The 20,950-nt window shown below is 39.6% G+C and overlaps 1 protein-coding gene across 3 annotated transcripts in view; it reads right to left on the reverse strand.

The window, feature by feature from the left end:
- Nucleotides 1–11,951: 11,951 nt before the first annotated feature.
- betaCOP (coatomer subunit beta) overlaps nucleotides 11,952–20,950 on the reverse strand; it is a 54,765-nt gene continuing 45,766 nt past the window's right edge. For 2 of the 3 annotated variants that reach the window (XM_083110878.1, XM_083110869.1), the window contains exons 17-19: nucleotides 18,193–18,327; nucleotides 16,497–16,649; nucleotides 11,952–12,356 (exon numbers count right to left, since the gene is read on the reverse strand). In XM_083110878.1, coding sequence (XP_082967004.1) covers nucleotides 12,285–12,356; nucleotides 16,497–16,649; nucleotides 18,193–18,327 — 360 coding nt within the window. In that variant the 3' untranslated portion in view covers nucleotides 11,952–12,284. The remainder of the gene's footprint in view (nucleotides 12,357–16,496; nucleotides 16,650–18,192; nucleotides 18,328–20,950) is intronic. The other variant, XM_083110884.1, reaches the window with a different exon arrangement.

Genomic DNA, 20,950 nt, shown 5'->3' on the forward strand with positions numbered 1-20,950 from the left:
TAGAGCTTCCGACTGTTGGTCTTCCTCTCCTGGACATGTGAGGCACACAACTTATGAACTTGAGCCTTGTGCTTCCGCACAAGTTGTAAATCTTGGGCTATGATGCGATTCACAGTTGCAGGGAAACATTGCACTGCCTGTGCAATCACTCTTTGCGTTGCAGGGTTTTCACATCGCACCAAGGATCTCACTTTCCGCACAACATAGGAGGAACGCTTGGTCTTCCGATATGTCCGAGGCCCACTTTGACTGTTCCAGCAACAGGTACGGTGCAAGCTTTATGGCGATTCAACACTGCATTGATGCCCTTCTTTGACACATGGAATGCTTTCATGTTTCACTGTTTCATTATCTGGCAATAACTATAACCAACGTCGGAAAGGGCACAGACGTACCCCTCCCAAAAGACTGGAATTTTTGGTGCCATATAAACACTCACTCACACACCAACCATCGTCTTTGAAAGTCAACACACAGTACTTTCGTCCTACTGGCTCTGGCTGCTCCCTGGTGATCGAAATCGTTACCATCAACGTGAAACAACCTTCTGTGTACACAAATAAAATTTGGTAGGATTACGCATTTATGTTCACATCAACATATTTTTCTTGAGAATAAATATTTAATTTTTAATAGACTGATATGAAGTCAGCATTTTGAATGAAAAGTACCTGGAGCTTTGCCTACAAAAGGACCTCAGGTTCGATACCCAGCGGAGGCACATAGTGGTTAGGATCCAGTCTCGATCAGCTTATCTATGCATAAAATGGACTCAAATGGTTCGAACGAATGCAAAAGTGTATTGACAAATGGTTCGAACGAATGCAAAAGTGTATTGACCATAAAGGAGAATACTTCGAAAAACAATAAAGCGGTTTTCAATGCCAAATTCCTGTTTTTTCATTGTTAGGCTCAAAATATAAATAGTGACCCTCGTACTTTTTGCAATATGATAAAATTATTGAGGAAACTGTCGTGTAAACCTGAGTGTTCTAAACGTATCATAATTTTAAAATTTGTGAACAAATACTATCGCGAAAATAATTGTAATTCCAGAAACTCTATCATTCTTGTAACAATAATTTCTTGCTGGTGAGATCCTATATACTGACGAAGATCAATGTTGTTAACGTACTTAGCCATTTATTGCTGGCACTATTCCCTTGTCAGTGCAGTGGAAAATCCATCGCTCGTTTTTGCACTGCAAGTTGTGTCTTACACAGCAATTAATGACATTTTGGTGTCTCTTACACCATGAATATCCAAAGGATTTGTTCCGAGGGTGACGCAAACGAGGCACTTTTTTCCAGTGGTGCAGCAAACAAGGCATGTTTCTCCCCAAAATAGCGATGCAGCTAAAAAACGTAGCTGTTAGCAGGAATATATTCATATATGTCAGTTAGTTATCTGGATATCTGAATTATTCAGATACTACTTAAATAAATTACGTAGATATCTAAAATCTACAATCTAGATAATATGTATCTCCATGTAATAGACTGTCTTTATGAACCTCCTGCAAAATTAAGGATTATTGTCGATTTTTTCTGATGCTATTGCCACATTCAAAAATCACCTCAAAATGCTGAGAAAAAATATGTAGCTGTAGCGAAATTTTCGCTACAACTACAGGAATTTTGTAGCTTCGCTACCGCTACAACTACAATTTTCAAAATGTAGCATCGCTACAGCTACAAATTTTGTAGCTAGCTACAGTAGCAACGCTACAAGTAGCTCGCTACTTCTGACCACTGACCAAAGCATAAACCGAAAGAAAATCAGTATGGAAAAGTCGTCTTTCAGTCTCCTTTTCGTGGCTACAAATACGAAAAATCACTTTTACTTTTGAGGTATACTGATGCGTCTAATAAACAATGTACTGGGTGTTTTTTTTTAGAGGGATAGAACATGAACATGAAATAAAACACCTCAAACTCGTGGTACTGGCCATGGTATTGGCTTGATTGGAAAGAGAATTGTATGTCATTATTGTTTAAAGATGATTTCGGGCATATGGGTGCCATGGCTGGTGCAAATAAAGTGCAATCTGGAAGTCCAATTGTCGACCACCTTTTTGAGCAGCTGGGACCGTATATCGGCAATCACGCAGCGAATGTTGGCTTCCAAGTCATTAATCGTCTCAGGTTTATCGGCGTAGACAAGCTACTTCACATATCCCCACAGAAAATAATCTGAAGGTGTTACGTCACCCGATCTTGGAGGCCAAATCACAGGCCCATGACGCAAAATTATGCACTCATCGAATGTGTCCTTCAATAAAGTGATTGTGGAGAGTTCTGTGTGGCATGTTGCGCTGTCCTGTTGAAACCACAGCTCTTCCACATTGATGCCAGTCAATTGGGGAACGAATAAGTCCTGAAGCATGGATCGATAGCGCTCTCCATTGACTGTCACGTTCTGGCCGGCATCATTTTTGAAGAAATAAAAACCAATGATTCCACCAGCCCATAAAGCACACCAAACAGTCACTATTTGTGGGTGTAACAGCATCTCAAGAATGGCTTGTGGATTTTCGGCACTCCAAATGCAGCAATTTTGCTTGTTGACGTAGCCATTCAACCAAAAATGGGCCTCATCACTGAATAAAATTTTGTGATGAAACTGAGGATCACAGATAATCTTGGTTTCGGCCCAGGCACCGAATTCACGATGCATAAGGTGGTCAGGCAGCTTCAATTCTTGCATGAGCTGGATCTTGTACGCTCGTAAACCAAGATCCTTGCGCAAAATCTTCCATACAGTGGATGGACACAGCTCCAATTGCTGTGCACGATTGCAAATAGACTCATTCGGGTCCTCCTGAACACTACGCTTCACAGCAGTCACAGCTTCTTTGGTGCGCACTGTATGCCGTCTCTGCAGATGCGTCGTATCAATTAGAGTATGTGTGGTGCAAAAACGTTCCATGGTTCATCAAATAACTTGCTTGGATGGACGCTTATGTCGTCCGTAGATTGGACGTAGCGCACGGTACGTTGTGCGCACTGAACCATTATGTTCGTAATACAGTTGCACAATTTGCAGGCATTGTTCTGGGGTAAGTCTATTCATGGTGAATAGCACACCACACTAAGCACAATGCCACTGTCAGCTGTTCACTTGGCTGTCGTGGGCAGCAGTGTTGACACGTCGAAAAACAAACCTATAAAAAAACACCCTTTACAACAGATGGTGGTCTTTTCATCTTTCGAATGGAGGAGCCTTCCAATCCCTTTCCCTCGACCACAAACGCTGCCGGCGAGAAGTGTTAAATGGTTACCAGAAAATAAACTAAATAATCACTGCACATAATCTTCACAATTGCCACTGCACATTTATAACATTGGTAGCACTGTCATAAGTAAGTTGAGAAGTTGAGTTCATTCACTACGCATTGTTCGTTTCACTGATCCACTTTTTAATTTAGGGTAGTCCATCTCAAAATATTTGGGATTAGATTTGAATTTCTCACTGTGGAAAACTTTGTCAAATTTATTTTTTGCCATCGATGTTTTTGCCATTGATGTCTTTACCATCGGTGCTATTACCGTTGGTGCTTTTGGCGTCGATATTTTTGGCATCAATGTTTTTGCCGTTGATGTTTGTCACGTGCCAGTTCCGACGACATAATGAAAAACACAAGGAAGAAATGTTTCCCGAGAGCGATGATAGATGGCAGCACGCCATACGAAGAAAAGTAGAGTTCACTGTAGAAACTAGGAGCGGAGAAGAGCGATTATATATATTATAGTAAATGCAAAATATATAAAGGAAGAGTATAAAAATTATAGAAGGAGTGAATAAAATGTTGTATATAGCCAATTAAGATAATTAAGAATATGCTCACATATGAAACAATTAGGAAAGTTAATAAGTGAGCAAATGAATTCAGAAATGTATCTCTCTCCTTTTTGATTTAATACTTCTGACGAGGAGAACATTGTCAGCTTTTGTATTTGTCCATCCCTCGGTGGCGCTGTGTCCAAATTAGATGCCCCGAAGCACTTACGTTTGTGCTTCTTATTAGACACACTGGGCCATAGGCAGCGCTTACTGTTAGCGATCCTGGGCTATTCCCCTTTTTGGTCATTACATAGGAGGTGGCGCTACTGTCAGTTTAGTCGACCCTACTCTTTATATAAAAAGCAGGGAAAGCGAGCGCATATATGTAATAAATAAGATTAAGCTTTAAAAGGAAAGACAATAAATTAGAAGAAAAGAAAAGAAGAAGAAGCCTTTTCCTAAATAGAAAGAAGAAAAGAAGAAGAAGCCTTTTCCAAAAATAGAAGGAAGAAAAGAAGAAGAAGCCTTTTCCCAAATCAAAGATAGGAAGGAAGAAGCAGCCTTTTACCAGAAATTACGAGAAGAAGTCTTTTCCAAAATAGAAGGAAGAAAAGAAGAAGTATTTTCCAAAAAATAGAAAGAAGAAAAGAAGAAGTCCTTTTCAAAAGGAGAAAGAAGAAAAGAAGAAGAAACCTTTTCCCAAATTAGAAGAAAGAAAAGAAGAATAAGCCTTCTCCAAAAATAGAAAGAAGAAGTAGTCTTTTCCAAAAATAGAAAGAAGAAAAGAAGAAGAAGTCTTTCCTAAATAGAAAGAAGAAAAGAAGAAGAAGCCTTTTCCAAAAATAGAAGGAAGAAAAGAAGAAGAAGCCTTTTCCCAAATCAAAGATAGGAAGGAAGAAGCAGCCTTTTACCAGAAATTACGAGAAGAAAGAAGATGATTTCCCTTCAATTATTCATATATAATTAAGAAGAATATAACCGACGTACATTTGGAATCAGCATATATATATATATATCTCCAAATCCAGGGCAAGCCATGGGTACCAGAATGGCCCCATCCTATGCCAACCTGTTCATGGGCAAAGTTGAAAAAGAGTTCCTGGAGACCCAATATCTCAAACCTCTCCTCTGGCTCCGTTTCATCGATGACATCTTCATGTTTTGGACGCATCGAGAACTTTCCCTGACCACCTTCCTAGACAAACTTAACCACTTCAGCTCCATAAATTTCACCTGGACTCACTCCACCAACCAAATCACCTTCCTGGATGTGGATGTGCACATGAAGGAAGGACATTTGGAAACCTCCATCCACATCAAACCTACCAACCATATGCAATACCTATACTTCTCCAGCTCCCATCCGTTCCACACCAAGAAAGCCATCCCATTCTCCCTGGCCCTCAGAGGTCAACGCCTCAACACCTCAGCCACCTCCCGACAGAACTATAACCACCGCTTACACCAAGCCTTGACCAACCGTGGATATCCTTCCACCCTGGTCACCAAACAAATATCCCGAGCTGCTTCATACACTCCCACCAAGAAACCTGCCACCAATCCCCCTGCACTTGTCACCCAATATCACCCCCACCTCAACAAAATCAGACACACTCTACGTTCCCTCCTTCCCATCCTGCACAGTGATCCTGACACCAGAAATATCTTCCCCGACAACCACAGAGTTGTCTTCAAACGCCCTCCCAATCTCCAAAACATCCTGGTCCACCACAATCCACCTACTCACAATCAACTCGCACCTGCCCGCAAAATGCAACCGCCCAAGGTGCAAAACCTGCCCCATATTTGTCACTTCCCGCACCCTCCAGATCCACACTGTAACCGGCAAATTCACCCTCTACCCCAAAGGAACCTGCAACAGCTCTAACCTAATTTATATCCTCACGTGCAACATCTGTGGGAGCTTCTACCTGGGGGAAACATCCACAGCCATGAACCTCCGCATCAACAACCACCGCTCCTCTACCCAAAACCTGGACTTTGCTGTTGCCATTCACACCAATCACCACAATATTCCTTTTAATGACTGCTTCCAGGTAGCGATCGTCCACTCCTTGCCCCAATCCACCAACACCTCAATACGTAGAAGATGGGAGAGGGCCTACATATCGACCATTAATGCAACCACACCTCCAGGCCTGAACAAGGCCACCCAGTAACGACCCTCATCCCCTATCCTCACCCTCACCTTTTCCCAACCAACCCCCCCCCCACCACTCACAGTTTTCGACAAGCCAGGTGAAAGAACCATTTTTTTTTGGTACTGTCAACACTTTTTTTCCTTCGGGACCTGGCAACACTGCAGGTCATGCTTACTCTTCCCTCTAGTCACTTAGTTATACAACGTCTCTCTACTCCTGAAGATGTGACATACCATCACGAAAATTTGAATTTTTTCTTTGTCCGATGAGTGTTTTCTCTCTCCTCTTTCACTTTTTATTTAGCCCTTGTGGCCCTCCTTCCTTTTATCCTATATATATATAGGCCACAAGGGCTAAATAAAAAGTGAATGTCACATCTTCAGGAGTAGAGAGACGTTGTATAACTAAGTGACTAGAGGGAAGAGTAAGCATGACCTGTAGAGTTGCCAGGTCCCGAAGGAAAAAAAGTGTTGACAGTACCAAAAAAAAAATGGTTCTTTCGCCTGGCTTGTCGAAAACTGTGAGTGGTGGGGGGGGGGGGGGGTTGGTTGGGAAAAGGTGAGGGTGAGGATAGGGGATGAGGGGCGTTACTGGGTGGCCTTGTTCAGGCCTGGAGGTGTGGTTGCATTAATGGTCGATATGTAGGCCCTCTCCCATCTTCTACGTATTGAGGTGTTGGTGGATTGGGGCAAGGAGTGGACGATCGCTACCTGGAAGCAGTCATTAAAAGGAATATTGTGGTGATTGGTGTGAATGGCAACAGCAAAGTCCAGGTTTTGGGTAGAGGAGCGGTGGTTGTTGATGCGGAGGTTCATGGCTGTGGATGTTTCCCCCAGGTAGAAGCTCCCACAGATGTTGCACGTGAGGATATAAATTAGGTTAGAGCTGTTGCAGGTTCCTTTGGGGTAGAGGGTGAATTTGCCGGTTACAGTGTGGATCTGGAGGGTGCGGGAAGTGACAAATATGGGGCAGGTTTTGCACCTTGGGCGGTTGCATTTTGTGGGCAGGTGCGAGTTGATTGTGAGTAGGTGGATTGTGGTGGACCAGGATGTTTTGGAGATTGGGAGGGCGTTTGAAGACAACTCTGTGCTTGTCGGGAAGATATTTCTGGTGTCAGGATCACTGTGCAGGATGGGAAGGAGGGAACGTAGAGTGTGTCTGATTTTGTTGAGGTGGGGGTGATATTGGGTGACAAGTGCAGGGGGATTGGTGGCAGGATTCTTGGTGGGAGTGTATGAAGACGCTTGGGATATTTGTTTGGTGACCAGGGTGGAAGGATATCCACGGTTGGTCAAGGCTTGGTGTAAGCGGTGGTTATAGTTCTGTCAGGAGGTGGCTGAGGTGTTGAGGCGTTGACCTCTGAGGGCCAGGGAGAATGGGATGGCTTTCTTGGTGTGGAACGGATGGGAGCTGGAGAAGTGTAGGTATTGCATATGGTTGGTAGGTTTGATGTGGATGGAGGTTTCCAAATGTCCTTCCTTCATGTGCACATCCACATCCAGGAAGGTGATTTGGTTGGTGGAGTGACCTGGGACCTGGCAACACTGCATGTCATGCTTACTCTTCCCTCTAGTCACTTAGTTATACAACGTCTCTCTACTCCTGAAGATGTGACATACCATCACGAAAATTTGAATTTTTTCTTTGTCCGGTGAGTGTTTCCTCTCTCCTCTTTCACTTTATATATATATATATATACAGGGTGTTGCAAAATACCTGTTACAACGCTTGGGTGGTGGTTCGACAAGTAAAAACGAGGAACAAATGTCATGTGAAAAAATGTCGAAATCGGCACCGTTTGCGAGTGACAGGCGTGCGAAAATCGCCTCACACCATGCGTAAAGTACAATAACTCAAGAAGGAAGAAAGATATCAATGTCGGAATAAAAGAATACAAACAAAATCGTGCCTGACGAATACAATGGTGCAGCAATTGAGGCCCAGTGTAAATTGCGCAAGGTGACTCTCAAAGAAAGTGGGGAATCCCGATGGAAAATATAGGAAATTTACTACTATTTTCTACATAATGTTGAGATCGGAATGTAGGCAGTAAAAAATGACGACGTATGTCCACATGTCCCACTACTGCTGGGACACCGTCCCACACTCGGGAAATAGGAAATTCACTCGAAAATGACGCTATGCCGTCAAATTACGCTCAGATTGATTTCAGCTAATTGGTACAGAAAGCTCCACTAGAGGCGCTGTGAGTGTAGGTCACCTGTTACGTATTAGTGTTGGTGGATACTACGTAGAGACTGTACTCAACCGTTGTTTTTCCTGTCTTCTTCTGCGTCTCGCAGCGTGGAGTTTAGTCTGGCGTGTGTGTATGGTTGAATTGCGCTAAGGAATACTGTACGTAGAGTACGTATTCCCGTGTTCTTTCTCGGTTTGCAACAACTGCGTGGACACCTGTGTGACATTACGTGGGTGCTAATCACGGTAGTTGTGATCCGTCACTCGGAGGGAAAGTGCCCCTGTTTCTGGGCAGTTCTCGAACAAGACAATGGTGGAGTACTCTACCCACGAGCTTGCTGATATGCATCTCGTTTATGGAGAGGCAAACCGAAACAGCCGTGAAGCACGTCGTTTGTATCACGAACGTTTTCCCAATAGGCGATTACCAGCACATGCACTCTTTCAAAGACTTGATGCTCGACTGTGTGAAACTGGATCTCTACTACCCCGTAGGTGGGATTGTGGAAGACCCCGCACTGTGCAATTTGAAGAGGACGTGTTGGACGCGATACGAGATCGTCCTGACACCAGCACACGTGTCATTGCTCGTACTCAACAAACCCACCATAGCAATGTGTTCCACGTTCTTCGAGAGGAGGGACTGCACCCATACAAATTGCATAAGGTGCACCACATACTGCCCACGGACTTTCCCCTACGCATGGATTTCTGCCAATGGTACGTGCAACAAACTCTTTCCATTCCAGAGTTCCCAACAATAGTTTTGTGGACCGATGAGGCAATGTTCACCAGGGACGGCATGTTCAATAGCCACAACAGCCACGTCTGGGATATGGACAATCCGCATGCAATCATTGTGCGCCATCATCAACATAGGTTCGCAGTGAATGTGTGGTGTGGCGTAGTAGGTGACCACTTGATAGGCCCGTACATTTTGCCATCTACTTTGTGTGGTGGGAATTATCGGGTGTTTCTACATGACGTATTACCTGAACTTTTGGAAAACGTGCCACTGGCAGGTAGACAACGTATCTGGTTTCAACACGACGGCGCCCCCGCACATTTCGACCGGGGAGCCAGAGCCTTACTCAACGATATTTTCGGCGATCGTTGGATTGGCAGGGGTGGACCTTTACCGTGGCCACCTCGTTCCCCCGACCTCACACCACTGGATTTCTTTGTGTGGGGAGAAATGAAAAGGCTCGTGTATGAAACCCCTGTGGAAAGTGCTGAGGATCTCGTTGCTCGTGTTAGTGCCGCTGCTGGGACAATTGGTGACATGCCAGAGGTATTTGCACGTACCAGACAATCAGTGCTTCGCCGATGCCATCTTTGTCTTCAAGTCAATGGCGGACATTTTCAACAACGTCTCTGAGTATACCGGTGTTTGTGTGAGCCCCTATCAGCACCACATAGTGTCCTTTAGTGAAAGGTACGAGTGAAGATGCTGGATATCGCTGTACTTCATACCGTCGATCTGCATGTGCGGAGGTTGTGCGCTTCTCAGTGGAATCCCTTCCAGATGTGCTGTGCCTGGAAATGTTACATGCCATTGTGTGCGTTTTCTCGCCATTCTCCGTCTTCATTCCTTCGAGGATTACCCACTTTCTTTGGGGAGCTCTCTTGTAGTATATGTACAGCCTAACGACATGTGGCCATTGTTTAACTTTTGTTTTTCGTACTGCAAAGTAGTGTGTCAACATTAAGGGATTGAAAACTTTTTTTTATGATTTTCCAGTATTTTTTTCCATTTGGGATGGTGTCCCAGCAGTAGTGAGACATGCGACAAATTGGTTTCTTTTCTTCGAACCGCAATGTGAACCGTGTACAACAGGAGATTTGCAGTTATTTTCCTATTTCCCGGGTGTGGGACGGTGTCCCAGCAGTAGTGGGACATGTGGACATACGTCGCCATTTTTTACTGGCTACATTCCGATCTCAACATTATGTAGAAGATAGTAGTAAATTTCTTGTATTTTCCATCAGGGGATTCCCCACTTTCTTTGAGAGTCCCCTTGCGCAATTTACACTGGGCCTCAATTGATGCACCATTGTATTCACCAGGTACGATTTTGTTTGTATTATTTTATTCCGACATTGATATATTTCTTCCTTCTTGAGTTATTGTACTTTACACATGGTGTGAGGCGATTTTCGCACGCCTGTCACTCGAAAACGGTGCCGATTTCGACATTTTTTCACATGACATTTTTTCCTTGTTTTTACTTGTAGAATCACCTCCCAAGCGTTGTAACAGGTATTTTGCAACACCCTGTATATTTCAATGTATATATAAGCTTCGCTATATATTTTCTCTGTATTGTGTATAGTTTTCAGAATATAGATCCGCATTTAACTATATCCTCTTGGCTATAAAACGCTTTCTTATTTGAAATTCTCGAACAAAGAACCTATCCCCCGAGATTAAGATATCTGTAGCCGTGGTAGAAGTTTATTTTAAGAAGTGCACTAGAGGGACGATGCATGTTTTGTTCTGTCGATGTTTTGTACCATTGATTTTTTGTACCATCGATGTTTTGTTCCGTCGATGTTTTGTACCATCGATGTTTTGTCGGTGATGTTTTGATGCTACACCTGCTGGCATGGGCATTGGGAAAGGGGGGAGGGAGGTTGAACAGTTCAGTGGACCCTCCCTTGATACAAGAAAGCAGGAAGTTTGCTACTCTTAATGTTAAGAACAGAAATAAAGTTCAAAAGTTAGTATTCAAACAGAATAATCAAAGTTAAAATGCATTGGATTGAAAACATTGTGTGAAAAATACACGAACAAGGTTATATTCTACCATTTCATTCAAAGAACAAATGGTTCTACAGTTTTCAAAATTGTAATAATTACAGTTATTTGTGAGAGGTCACACAACAAACTTTTATGAAAAAAAAATCCCCTAACATTTCTTGAACAAGATGTGCAAAAGTTAATATCATAATGCATTTCAGATACTAACTGCATAAAATGCAAAATAAATAATGGAAAATCGTTGTGCTGGTATTCACTCATTTGGTGGAATTGAGTCTTTCCATTTATATAATAATAATAATTATTATTATTATTTTAAATAAAATTTATTTTTGTTAGTTTATAATATTTACTAACTTATTATTTTTCTAGTATTCAACTTCTATCATTTGCCCGACCCCCACCCCCTTGTAAAAATTTCTGGCGACGCCTATGCCTGCTGGGGGTCAACTTCCATGATCAATTTCAGCAGCTCATCTGAAAATGCTCAATTTCAGCAGCTCCTCTGGAAATGTTTGGGTAGAATGTCAATTTGATTTATTTTCTAACTTGGTAGGGAAAAGTTTAAAATGCAAGCTTACAATTTAATATGCAACATATGCATGGTTCATGGTAGAAGAATGATAACGGGTGAAGACTGTGACTTCATCCTATTGGGGTCTCTGCTGGCATGACACTGTTTGTATAGGATTTTATCCATGCACGGGAGGGGGGAGGAGGGAGTGGCCACCATGCTATGTGCTTATATTCAATAGAAAGTTCCGTTGTGTGTCATCCAAATCAGGCCATAATGAGCAAAATGTTACTAAGAAAAGTATTTCCTTGATATCATCTGCAAAAACTTATTGGGTGTTGTACCACACAACCATGACACCTTGTTATCTTTGTGTGTGTGTGTTTCTGTGCATATCTTAAAGTATATAACAAGGGACACAGAGTAAGCATGCATGCAAGTGTATATCTGTGCACACACATGCATACAGACTCACCCATATTCTCTGTGCTCATATTATTATTCAGCAAAGAATTGAACAAGTCTTAACAACAGATCCAATGTTACAAAATTTTTATTTTTTATCTGTGCAGTAACAAAGAATTCAATTGTATTGTGGCAGAATTAACATTTACAATATCTACTTTGTTACAAGGCAACATGTTCTATAAGAAGTGGTTAAATACAAACAAATTATTCTTCAATCATTTACAATATGAAACAATATGGATATGGACAATAACAGCACTGAAAAGGTGGAACATAGATACAAAGAGGACAATGTTTGTTCCAAAAAAAAGCAATAAAATCACCTTCATGTGTGCCACATAACCTTAACCATGTATTTTAGTTCAATAAAGAATACTAAAAAAAGAGCTTATATATAAGTTTATGCACCAGATGTCTTCTGAGGTCCCTTCTGTGTCATGTTAATTTTATCACCTAAACTCAATGCCATGCCCTAAAAATAAAAAAAATAAAATATTAAACTTATTTTTCTTTTTCTAATCTGAAAAATGAATGAGAGTTAAACTAATTTAAGACCAGGCTACAACTATCAAAATAAGCCCATTCATAAAAATAGCCACCACCCACATCATCTCACAGTCTGTGTTTGTCACAGCTTTATTTAGTCATTAAAGATCTATGGCAAAAAAAAATGAGAACAATTTCACAGTGACAAGTAACTGGAAAGAGACATAGCACAAGTTTGAGTTATTTGTCAGAGCATGTACAGTGTGTCACAAAAAAACAACAAAAAAACAAAAAACATAGTACCACTGCATTTATGCTCTGCTATGAATAATGTGGTCTTCCAGCAACTGGGCAATATAGAAAACAATTTATTTTGTTCTGAGCCTGTGAACCAGACAAGAGCAAGGGTGGAGCCATGGTCGCATACATGGTGGATAAAATATCCTGATTTTTATTAGATCACGCTAAACATGCAATTTTTAAGAGTGGTGCTATTTTCTTGTGATGGACTGTATTTAATGAAGGTTATGATAATTTCCTGAATTGTGGGAGAAACAGACTATGTCTCTTATGTCTCAATTCTCTCTCTCAATTCTTCTTGGGAATCCACTGGTGTACTGTAGACTAACTCTTTCATGTGACCCGAAATGCAAAAGTAGCATGGTGTCAAATCCGGACTCCTCGCCGTCCAGGGTTTCGGGCCGCCTCGACCAATCCTTTGCCTGAGATAATTGTCGTCCAGCCACTGTCGCACACCCCGGAAATAGTGGGCTGGGCAGCCATCATATTGGTAAATCATACCCCATCTTGTGGTGAGCGCCACATCCTCCAGCAGCGTCGTCAATTCTTCCCTTAGGATGTTTTTGTAGGTAATGCCGTTTAGGTTTTGTGGCAGAAAGAATGGCCCGATCACATGATTGTGGATGATTCCCATCCACACATTTAGTGAGAATTTTCTCTGGTGAGCATTTTCTTTAGATTTTCTTGGGTTATGGCCCTTAGGGGCCCAAAAATGCGCATTATGAAAATTCGTAATAGCATCGCGGTCGAATTTGGATTCGTCCGTCCACAGAATTCTTGTCAGGTGATGGGGGTCTTCAGTGTCAGTATGTAGTAAAAATCGACAAAAATCCATCCTTCTGACAGGATCTCCCTCCTCAATAGCATGCGACTTTTACATTTGGGGTCACATGAAAGAGTTAGTCTACAGCACAGCAGTGGATTCCCAAGAAGAGTTGAGAGAGAGAATTGAGACATAAGAGACAAAGTGTCAACGCAAGTGACTGTGTCTGAAGTACGCCGCAGGCTGCGTGTTTACATACGTAGCCGGGAGAGGCAATTTTAACAGTATTTGTAGTTTTTGTAACAGTTTATTCTGACAACCTGAAATCATGTCCATGGTAAATAACATTATTATTTCACCCATTTTCGTTCCTTTATTTCTCACAACCGACAACTTCTTTTCACTTTACAAAGAGGTCTACAACACGCCTTCTCCTTTTTTTAAGATTTTTCCCCCAACCCGTGTGCCAGTTGACAACATTTGTATCTCTAGCTTATGAAACGAGGAAGTTTTTTTCATAATTTTTACGCTAAGTGTGTTACCAATTTTTTGAGTAATCCTCTTCGATTTAAACGATAATTTCCAAATTTCTTCATGACGTGTGCACCAATGACTGTTTCTTTCTGTGGGTATGGGAATTTGGGGCATGAATTTTTCCCCCAGTAGTCACTCATTCCTCAGCTGTTAGCAACGTGTTGATTAAGTGTCCAGGGTGTAGTAGTTTTTTCACAATTAGTCATTTTTTGGTTGCAAGTCGGAATATGTCACGAAAATCTACAAACTGCAATAACTCGAAACCCATTGATTTCCGACCCCCGGTGCATAGGGTCAAATTTGTTGCAAATGTGCTCTAGTATTACCCCTTTTCAGGAATAGGTCAAATTACCAATCACCCTGTATATAGATATATCTAGGTAGCTTCTCTTTGCATCAAAAGAAGTGATGTAAGTGAGGTGACAAAAATACATTTTATAAAGAATATGGAAGACAGAATAAAGAAAATATGCACTAAAGAATGTGAAAAAGATGGCAAAATAGATAGCCTATGGAAACAGCTGGAAAAGAATGGCTATGAGAAGCAGGATAGACTGGACATAAACAGAAGAAGGAAGAAAAGGGGCAGGGGAGAATTGGGAGAGAGAGAAGGAGAGGAAGAGAAAGAAAAAGAGAGAAGATTTGGAATAAGGAGTATGGGGAAGACCACAGAAAAGATATGCAAAGTGCATAGGAAAGCGGGCATTAAAACTTACAGAAAGGGAGGGAGAAGCATCTTAGGAAAAGCGAATAATGCAAACAAGAAAAAGGAAAACAGAGAAGAGAAAGAGGAAGGGATTATCTACGAAGTGAAATGTCAGAGTGTGTACATAGGAGAAATGAAAAAGAGGCTGAAAGACAGGTTGAAACAACATAGGGATGACGTACGACTTAAGAGAGAGAGAAATGCGATATTTAAACACACGAGAGAAACAGGACATGACATAGAGTGGGATGAAGCTAAGCAGATAGAAAGGGAGAAGAGAATGCTAGTGAGAAAATGGAAGGAGGCCGAGGAAATAGAGAAGAAAGGTGAAGAAGACACAATGAACTGGAATGGGGGACTGAAGTTAAACAAAGAACGGAAAAACGTGTTAGAAAGAGTGGAAAGGACAAGAGAGATAGAGGAGAGGGGAAGGAAGAAAAATGAAGGAAAAAGAGAGTGAGATACAAGTGAAACCACATTCTATATGGAAGTAAATATGTTTAGCCTTTTAGGTAAAAGTATAGTTGACAAGGGAAAGCCACCTGCTAGAAAGTTCCAGAACAACTTTCTAATAGTCTGGAGGGAGTAATGTTTTTGCATATATAATGCCCTGTTTTTGTATCTTGTTATACTTGTACTTGATACAGTGTCTGAAGAAGACCTTGCTAGAAGGTTGAAACGTTACGTTTAGTTTATGTTTTTAATAAAATTAAATTACTGCCTTGGTCAGCATATTTAGTTTTTCATAATCATGGAAACAAGGCTTAATGGTGTTATAATAATTATCTTATGATTACTCACTTTCATAAAAATATTAATTGGAAATGAAATTAAGCAAAAAAAAAGCATCTCTGCATGTATCAAAAATGCATAAATATGACTACATTTTCTTCCAATTTAGCAAAAAAAAAAAAAAAAAAAAAACAGTTTGTGAATCTCTAGAGAAAAATAATGAATAGAAAAATAATCTAGAGTGCGCGTCAAATCTCCTGCATACAGCGATAGCCAATAGCAGCGCACTGCAGCAGTGCCATGTCGAAATCTCACACGGAAAAGAGACAGCGTAGTTGAGCGAAACGCCTTGTCAAAGAGAGGACGGCAACGCTGCACGTCTGTGATTCGCTGGTGCTGTTCAGCCGTTCAAGGCCATATGCAGGAGATTTGAAGCACACTCTAGTGGTGGACTACAAGGATAGCACACATTATCCATGTTGAAAAAAAAACATAAACGGTACAAGTTGAAAGGGCTAAAGAAATTAGTAAATAATATAGATAAAAAGATGAAAGGATGTATCTCAATTTCAAGCCTTGCAAGTACATTTCCATTCAAAATTTCCAAACCCTCAAGACAATGGTAACCCCCCCCTTCCCCTACTATTCCATTGACTATATTTTAAAGTTGGTAAGTGATGCCCTAACACTTTTGTGATTTTAGTTCCCTAAGCTACAAAAATTATAATCATCAATCCTACCAGAGACTTTTCAGGTGTCTTAAGTATTTGGCTGAGTCTGCAAAAATGACATGGGGAACTTTCATGGAGTCTAAATATCCTGGAAATTATGCAAAATGCACAACTTTCATTACTTTTGCAACAGCATTGCAAAGAGGAATAAACTAGGTGATTAAATAATTATCTCCTATGAAATAATGAATATTTAATGGCATAGTTGCACTGGGATGCTTAACTATTTAAATTAATGTATGATCTGAAGTACTTTGAACAGCTACAATTTTCAAGTTATTGGTTTGCAAGACTGGAAAAAAACAAGTGACATATGCCCTTTCATCTCTTAAACAAAGAAGCAATCTACTATCACTGTACCTGACTTTTGGCACGGATTCGGATGTGTCCTGTTACAGGAGCATCTGGTTTGTTGAATGGTTTCTCGATGCTTAGATTGGCCAAAGCATCTTCACCAAATATTGACCTTGCATACATATTGGCTGCCATAAAACCACACTGCCCAGATAAAGCCTATAAAATGGTAGACATTAAAAATGTTTGATACCACAATTTTTTTTCCAAAACACCCACAATACTTTTTAAAAATGAGAAAAAATTAAGGTGTTTGTAAATTAAACACAGTTGAATGCTTAGCAATAAACATATCTATTTCATATTAGTTGCTGGATTTCTAGATATTCTGGGAAACAAATATGGGTTTTTCTCACCAATTAAAACCAATTCTGTTGTTCTCTACTGTGAGGAATTTTCATGCTTCAGTCCCTCAGAAACTTTTTTCAATATCTGATACTCTTTTACCTGCAACACTTGAAAATAATGTGAAAAAATGGACTATTTAAGTATATTAATGTGAAAAAATGGACTATTTAAGTATATTAATAGAATAAGAACGTACACCCTCAAAATGCTAAGTAATAAATCTGGCTCTGTAGAAGTTGTAATAAGTTTAGTTGTGTCCTAAGAACACCAATCAACCACATATTCTTGGGAAAGAAAATTTACTCGTATCTGGCTATTTTATACTCAGTTCTCTATGAGATTAACATCATTTCATGCTCTAATTATGCTGCATAAGCTGCATTACACACATCTTATTCAGGGTTTAAATCAAGATTCTTGGTTTGCACAGTGCATATACACTAGCCACTATAGCATGATAGAGGGGATTCACTCTTTAGTGAAAACTGATAATTTGGAGGATGTTTACAATTTTAATCATGGTCTTGAACTTAAAAGGAAGCCACCGTGGTCTACTTGGTAGGGCATCTGATTGCCACGCAGGAGACCCAGGTTCAATTCCCAGGGTGAGTAATCTAAGGTCAGAATTTTTACAGCCTTGTCCCCACATAAAGCAGCTCTGGAGCTCACCCAGCCTCCAATTAATGGTTACCAGGGAAGGGGGCACAAAGATGGCCAGAGCAAGATGCTAATCACATCACCTCCACAAAGGGCCACGATCGGTAATGTGTTGGACCCTAGCCCCCCCCCCCCACTTCCCCTAAAATGTGCCTTAATGGCACGATGATACATGGATGCCTTTACTTTTTAGAACTTAAAATTATTATTATTATTTACATAGTGTCTAAAGGACCAATTATGAGCATTCAGGGAGGTCACAAACAGAAATATTACTTTTCTGCTATTATTAAAACTACACTAGTCATTTTCACTATGATAATTTCCTATTTTCATTGATATGCCCATGCCCTTTGAATGTCATGTACACAAATAAGTTAAAATTAAAAACAGAGGAAAGAGTAGAAACACAACCAAAACTAAAGAAGAACATGGAAAAAAGATGAAAAGATACAGAGAAAAGGCCATGGATAGACTTACATGCTGAACAATATCATGCCACACGAATCTACTTATAGAACAGATGGTACTCTCATAATTGTAAAAATTCTAGAAAACAAAGTCAGTCAAAATACCAACAGAGTAGGTTTTGTGAACTATTGCTCGTCTTAGGCAGCATGTCTCATGGAAGGTAAAAAAAAAACAAGATAGAGAATAGAGAAACATGCATATATGTTCTTAAAATTGGACTACTTACAATAGGATCATTCATCACTGGATTTTCTTCTTTAAAGTTACTCACCTTCATTGGAGTCAAACATTTCATATTTGTACTTTTTATCAAATGCTTCAGATACTCATGTAAGTCGGTCAGGTTAGTCACCACTGACACCTGTGAAATAATATTTTTGCTGTCAACAAGTAGAGCAAATCGATATTCCAACAGAAAAAAAGTGTATTTTTCTATAATACTTAGTTTCCCTAAAGGATAAGAATACAGTTAATCAGATACATTGGTTGAGCACCTTGAGTAGCGACTTATGATTCACCAACAAAGGTTTCAGTGTCAAATCCCGGCATGAGGATCTCTTCATGATTTTTACCTAATTATTGATGTGATTAGCCAAAAATAGTAGAAAAGCAAGTCAAAATTAGAAAAATACCTTTCATCAAACATTTTCCTCACCTAGTCCTAAACTGATACAACACTACCATGTTAAAATCATGTGCTGCATAAAAGATGGAGATTTCGATACAAAAACTGGGCACATTTAGGGACCAAAAGCAGTATATAAAATGGCAGTTTGGTCTTAAAATGATGAATAAAAACCTAAATTTGATATAAAAACTATACTTATTTCACAAAATTAATATTTCACTTCTAATAGATCATTTATATAGTTATCAGCAGGGCTCGAAAAATCCCGCTCGTGAAAATTTCACACTGGCAACTATGATGTTTTGATGTAATATTGTCATTTGTTGCTAAGATTCTAAGTTCAAATTGCAGTACAGTGTAAATTATTTTTTGTCCCAAGTTCCTTTTGTTTTATTGCGATTTCATCATGCTACAAATGAAATTTTAAAATGGTTAAATTTTTCATTTACTTCTGATAACACATACTGCAGAATTTTGGTGATTACTGTATTTAAGAATTTGTTCAATATATGCTTTCGTACTTAGGTTAGCAGGCTAGGTTTGGTACTCTTAGCATTAAAATAAAGTTTCTAAATGCATTCTACTAAGGTTCCGATTTACTTCTACATTAATTCCCACTAGTCTACTTACACTCGCTTGTCAATTGAAAATACATTGTCCAGGGAAGCATGCATGCTCGCATAAGGTAAATGTTAAGTTGTTTCTTTCAATTTAAAAAACCTTTTTGAAATCCAAACAGTGCTCATTACTTTAGTAAGGTTCAAATTCCATGTGATAATGATTGCAAAAATTCTAACACAATCAGAACCGTAACCAATTATCTTTATCAATGTTGCGAACTTTCCATAGAATCAGCAACAATCAGCACCTAGCTCTGAAGAAGATTTTTCGAGCACTGGTTATCAGTGTGTTAAGTTTATTCCTATATGAAGGGGTTCATTTTTCTTCTCAAATATTTGCAGCAGAATTAATATATTTTCGTGAATTGCATAATTAATCATTTTCTTGTGAATTGCATAACTCACAAGATAATTCAAACTTCAGAAAGTGTCACATTGGTAAATAAATTCTAAATTTCATGTTTGAGAGTCTATTTCGCATTTTGCAGTTCATTTCACATCATTTTGTGACAAAACAGGGTAGGAAAATCCACCTCACACCTTCAGAAATGTGGAAAATGAACATTAGAGCATGCTATTTCACATTTTGTGTCTTCGTCAAAAACTAAATATGCATGCCTGTTTGTAACCATTGTTGCAATTAGCCAGAAAAGGCAGAAAAGCACGACAAAATGAGAAAAATACCTTTGATCAAACATTTTGCTCACCTAGTCCTCAACTGTATATCTTTCAAGACACTACATGTTAAATAATGTGCCGAACTTTGTCTGATCAATAGAGGCATGCAAATTTCGTTTTTGATGAAAACACAAAATATGAAATAACATGCTGTAATATTAACTTTTCATGTTTCTGTAAGGTGTGAGGTGCATTTTTCTACCCTGTTTTGCGAAATGAACTGCAAAATGCGAAATATACTCTTAAACACGAAATTTACCGTTTATATACCGATGCGACACTTTCTGAAGTTTGAGGTATCCTGTGAGTTATGCAATTCACGGAAAATTGATTACTTCTGCTGTAAATATTTGAGAAGCAAAAATGGACCCATTTACACAGGAATAAACTTAATACTCTGGTAACTACATAAATGTGCTATTAGAAGGGATAAGTTTATTTTGTGTAGTAAGTGCAGTTTTTAAATCAAATTTAGGATTAAATTCACAATTTTAAAACCAAAATGCACTTTTGATGTGATTATTCACCGCTATAACACCGAAATTTTGTTTTATTTACCGTTTTTGAACCCGAAATAGACTGTTTTTGTACCGAAATTTACCAAAAATATGTGCCCCTACTGATCAATAATACAAATCTGCATGTATATATTGCAGAGATGTGAAAATTCTGTGATAAAAATATAAAATTTAATGTTTGAGAATGCACTGAACTGTAAGTCCCAGATGCACTTCTTATACTATCCCAAGAATACTCAGGGACCCTATCTTTTCACATTATATTTTTCTATCACAAATAGCCATAAGAAAAACTCTGCTTGCAAACAGAACTTTAGCACAATTGGTAACAGTAATTGGTAGGAATCATCTTGCTCATAATTCTTTGAATGTTAGTGACAATGGTTCTACATTAGCATGTAATGTTAATTTGATATTATCCATTGTCTTATACTCTATCCTGGGATTTTGTGGAGCAAGGTCACACATAGCGGCAGAGAAGAGGGTGTGTGCGTGTTGAAATTGAGCGGACAGAGGGAAGCAGTACACACTGCTGTAAAG

The sequence above is a fragment of the Lepisma saccharinum genome, chromosome 1 (assembly GCF_977018435.1).
Source record: "Lepisma saccharinum chromosome 1, izLepSacc3.1, whole genome shotgun sequence".
Taxonomy (NCBI): Eukaryota; Metazoa; Arthropoda; class Insecta; order Zygentoma; family Lepismatidae; genus Lepisma; species Lepisma saccharinum.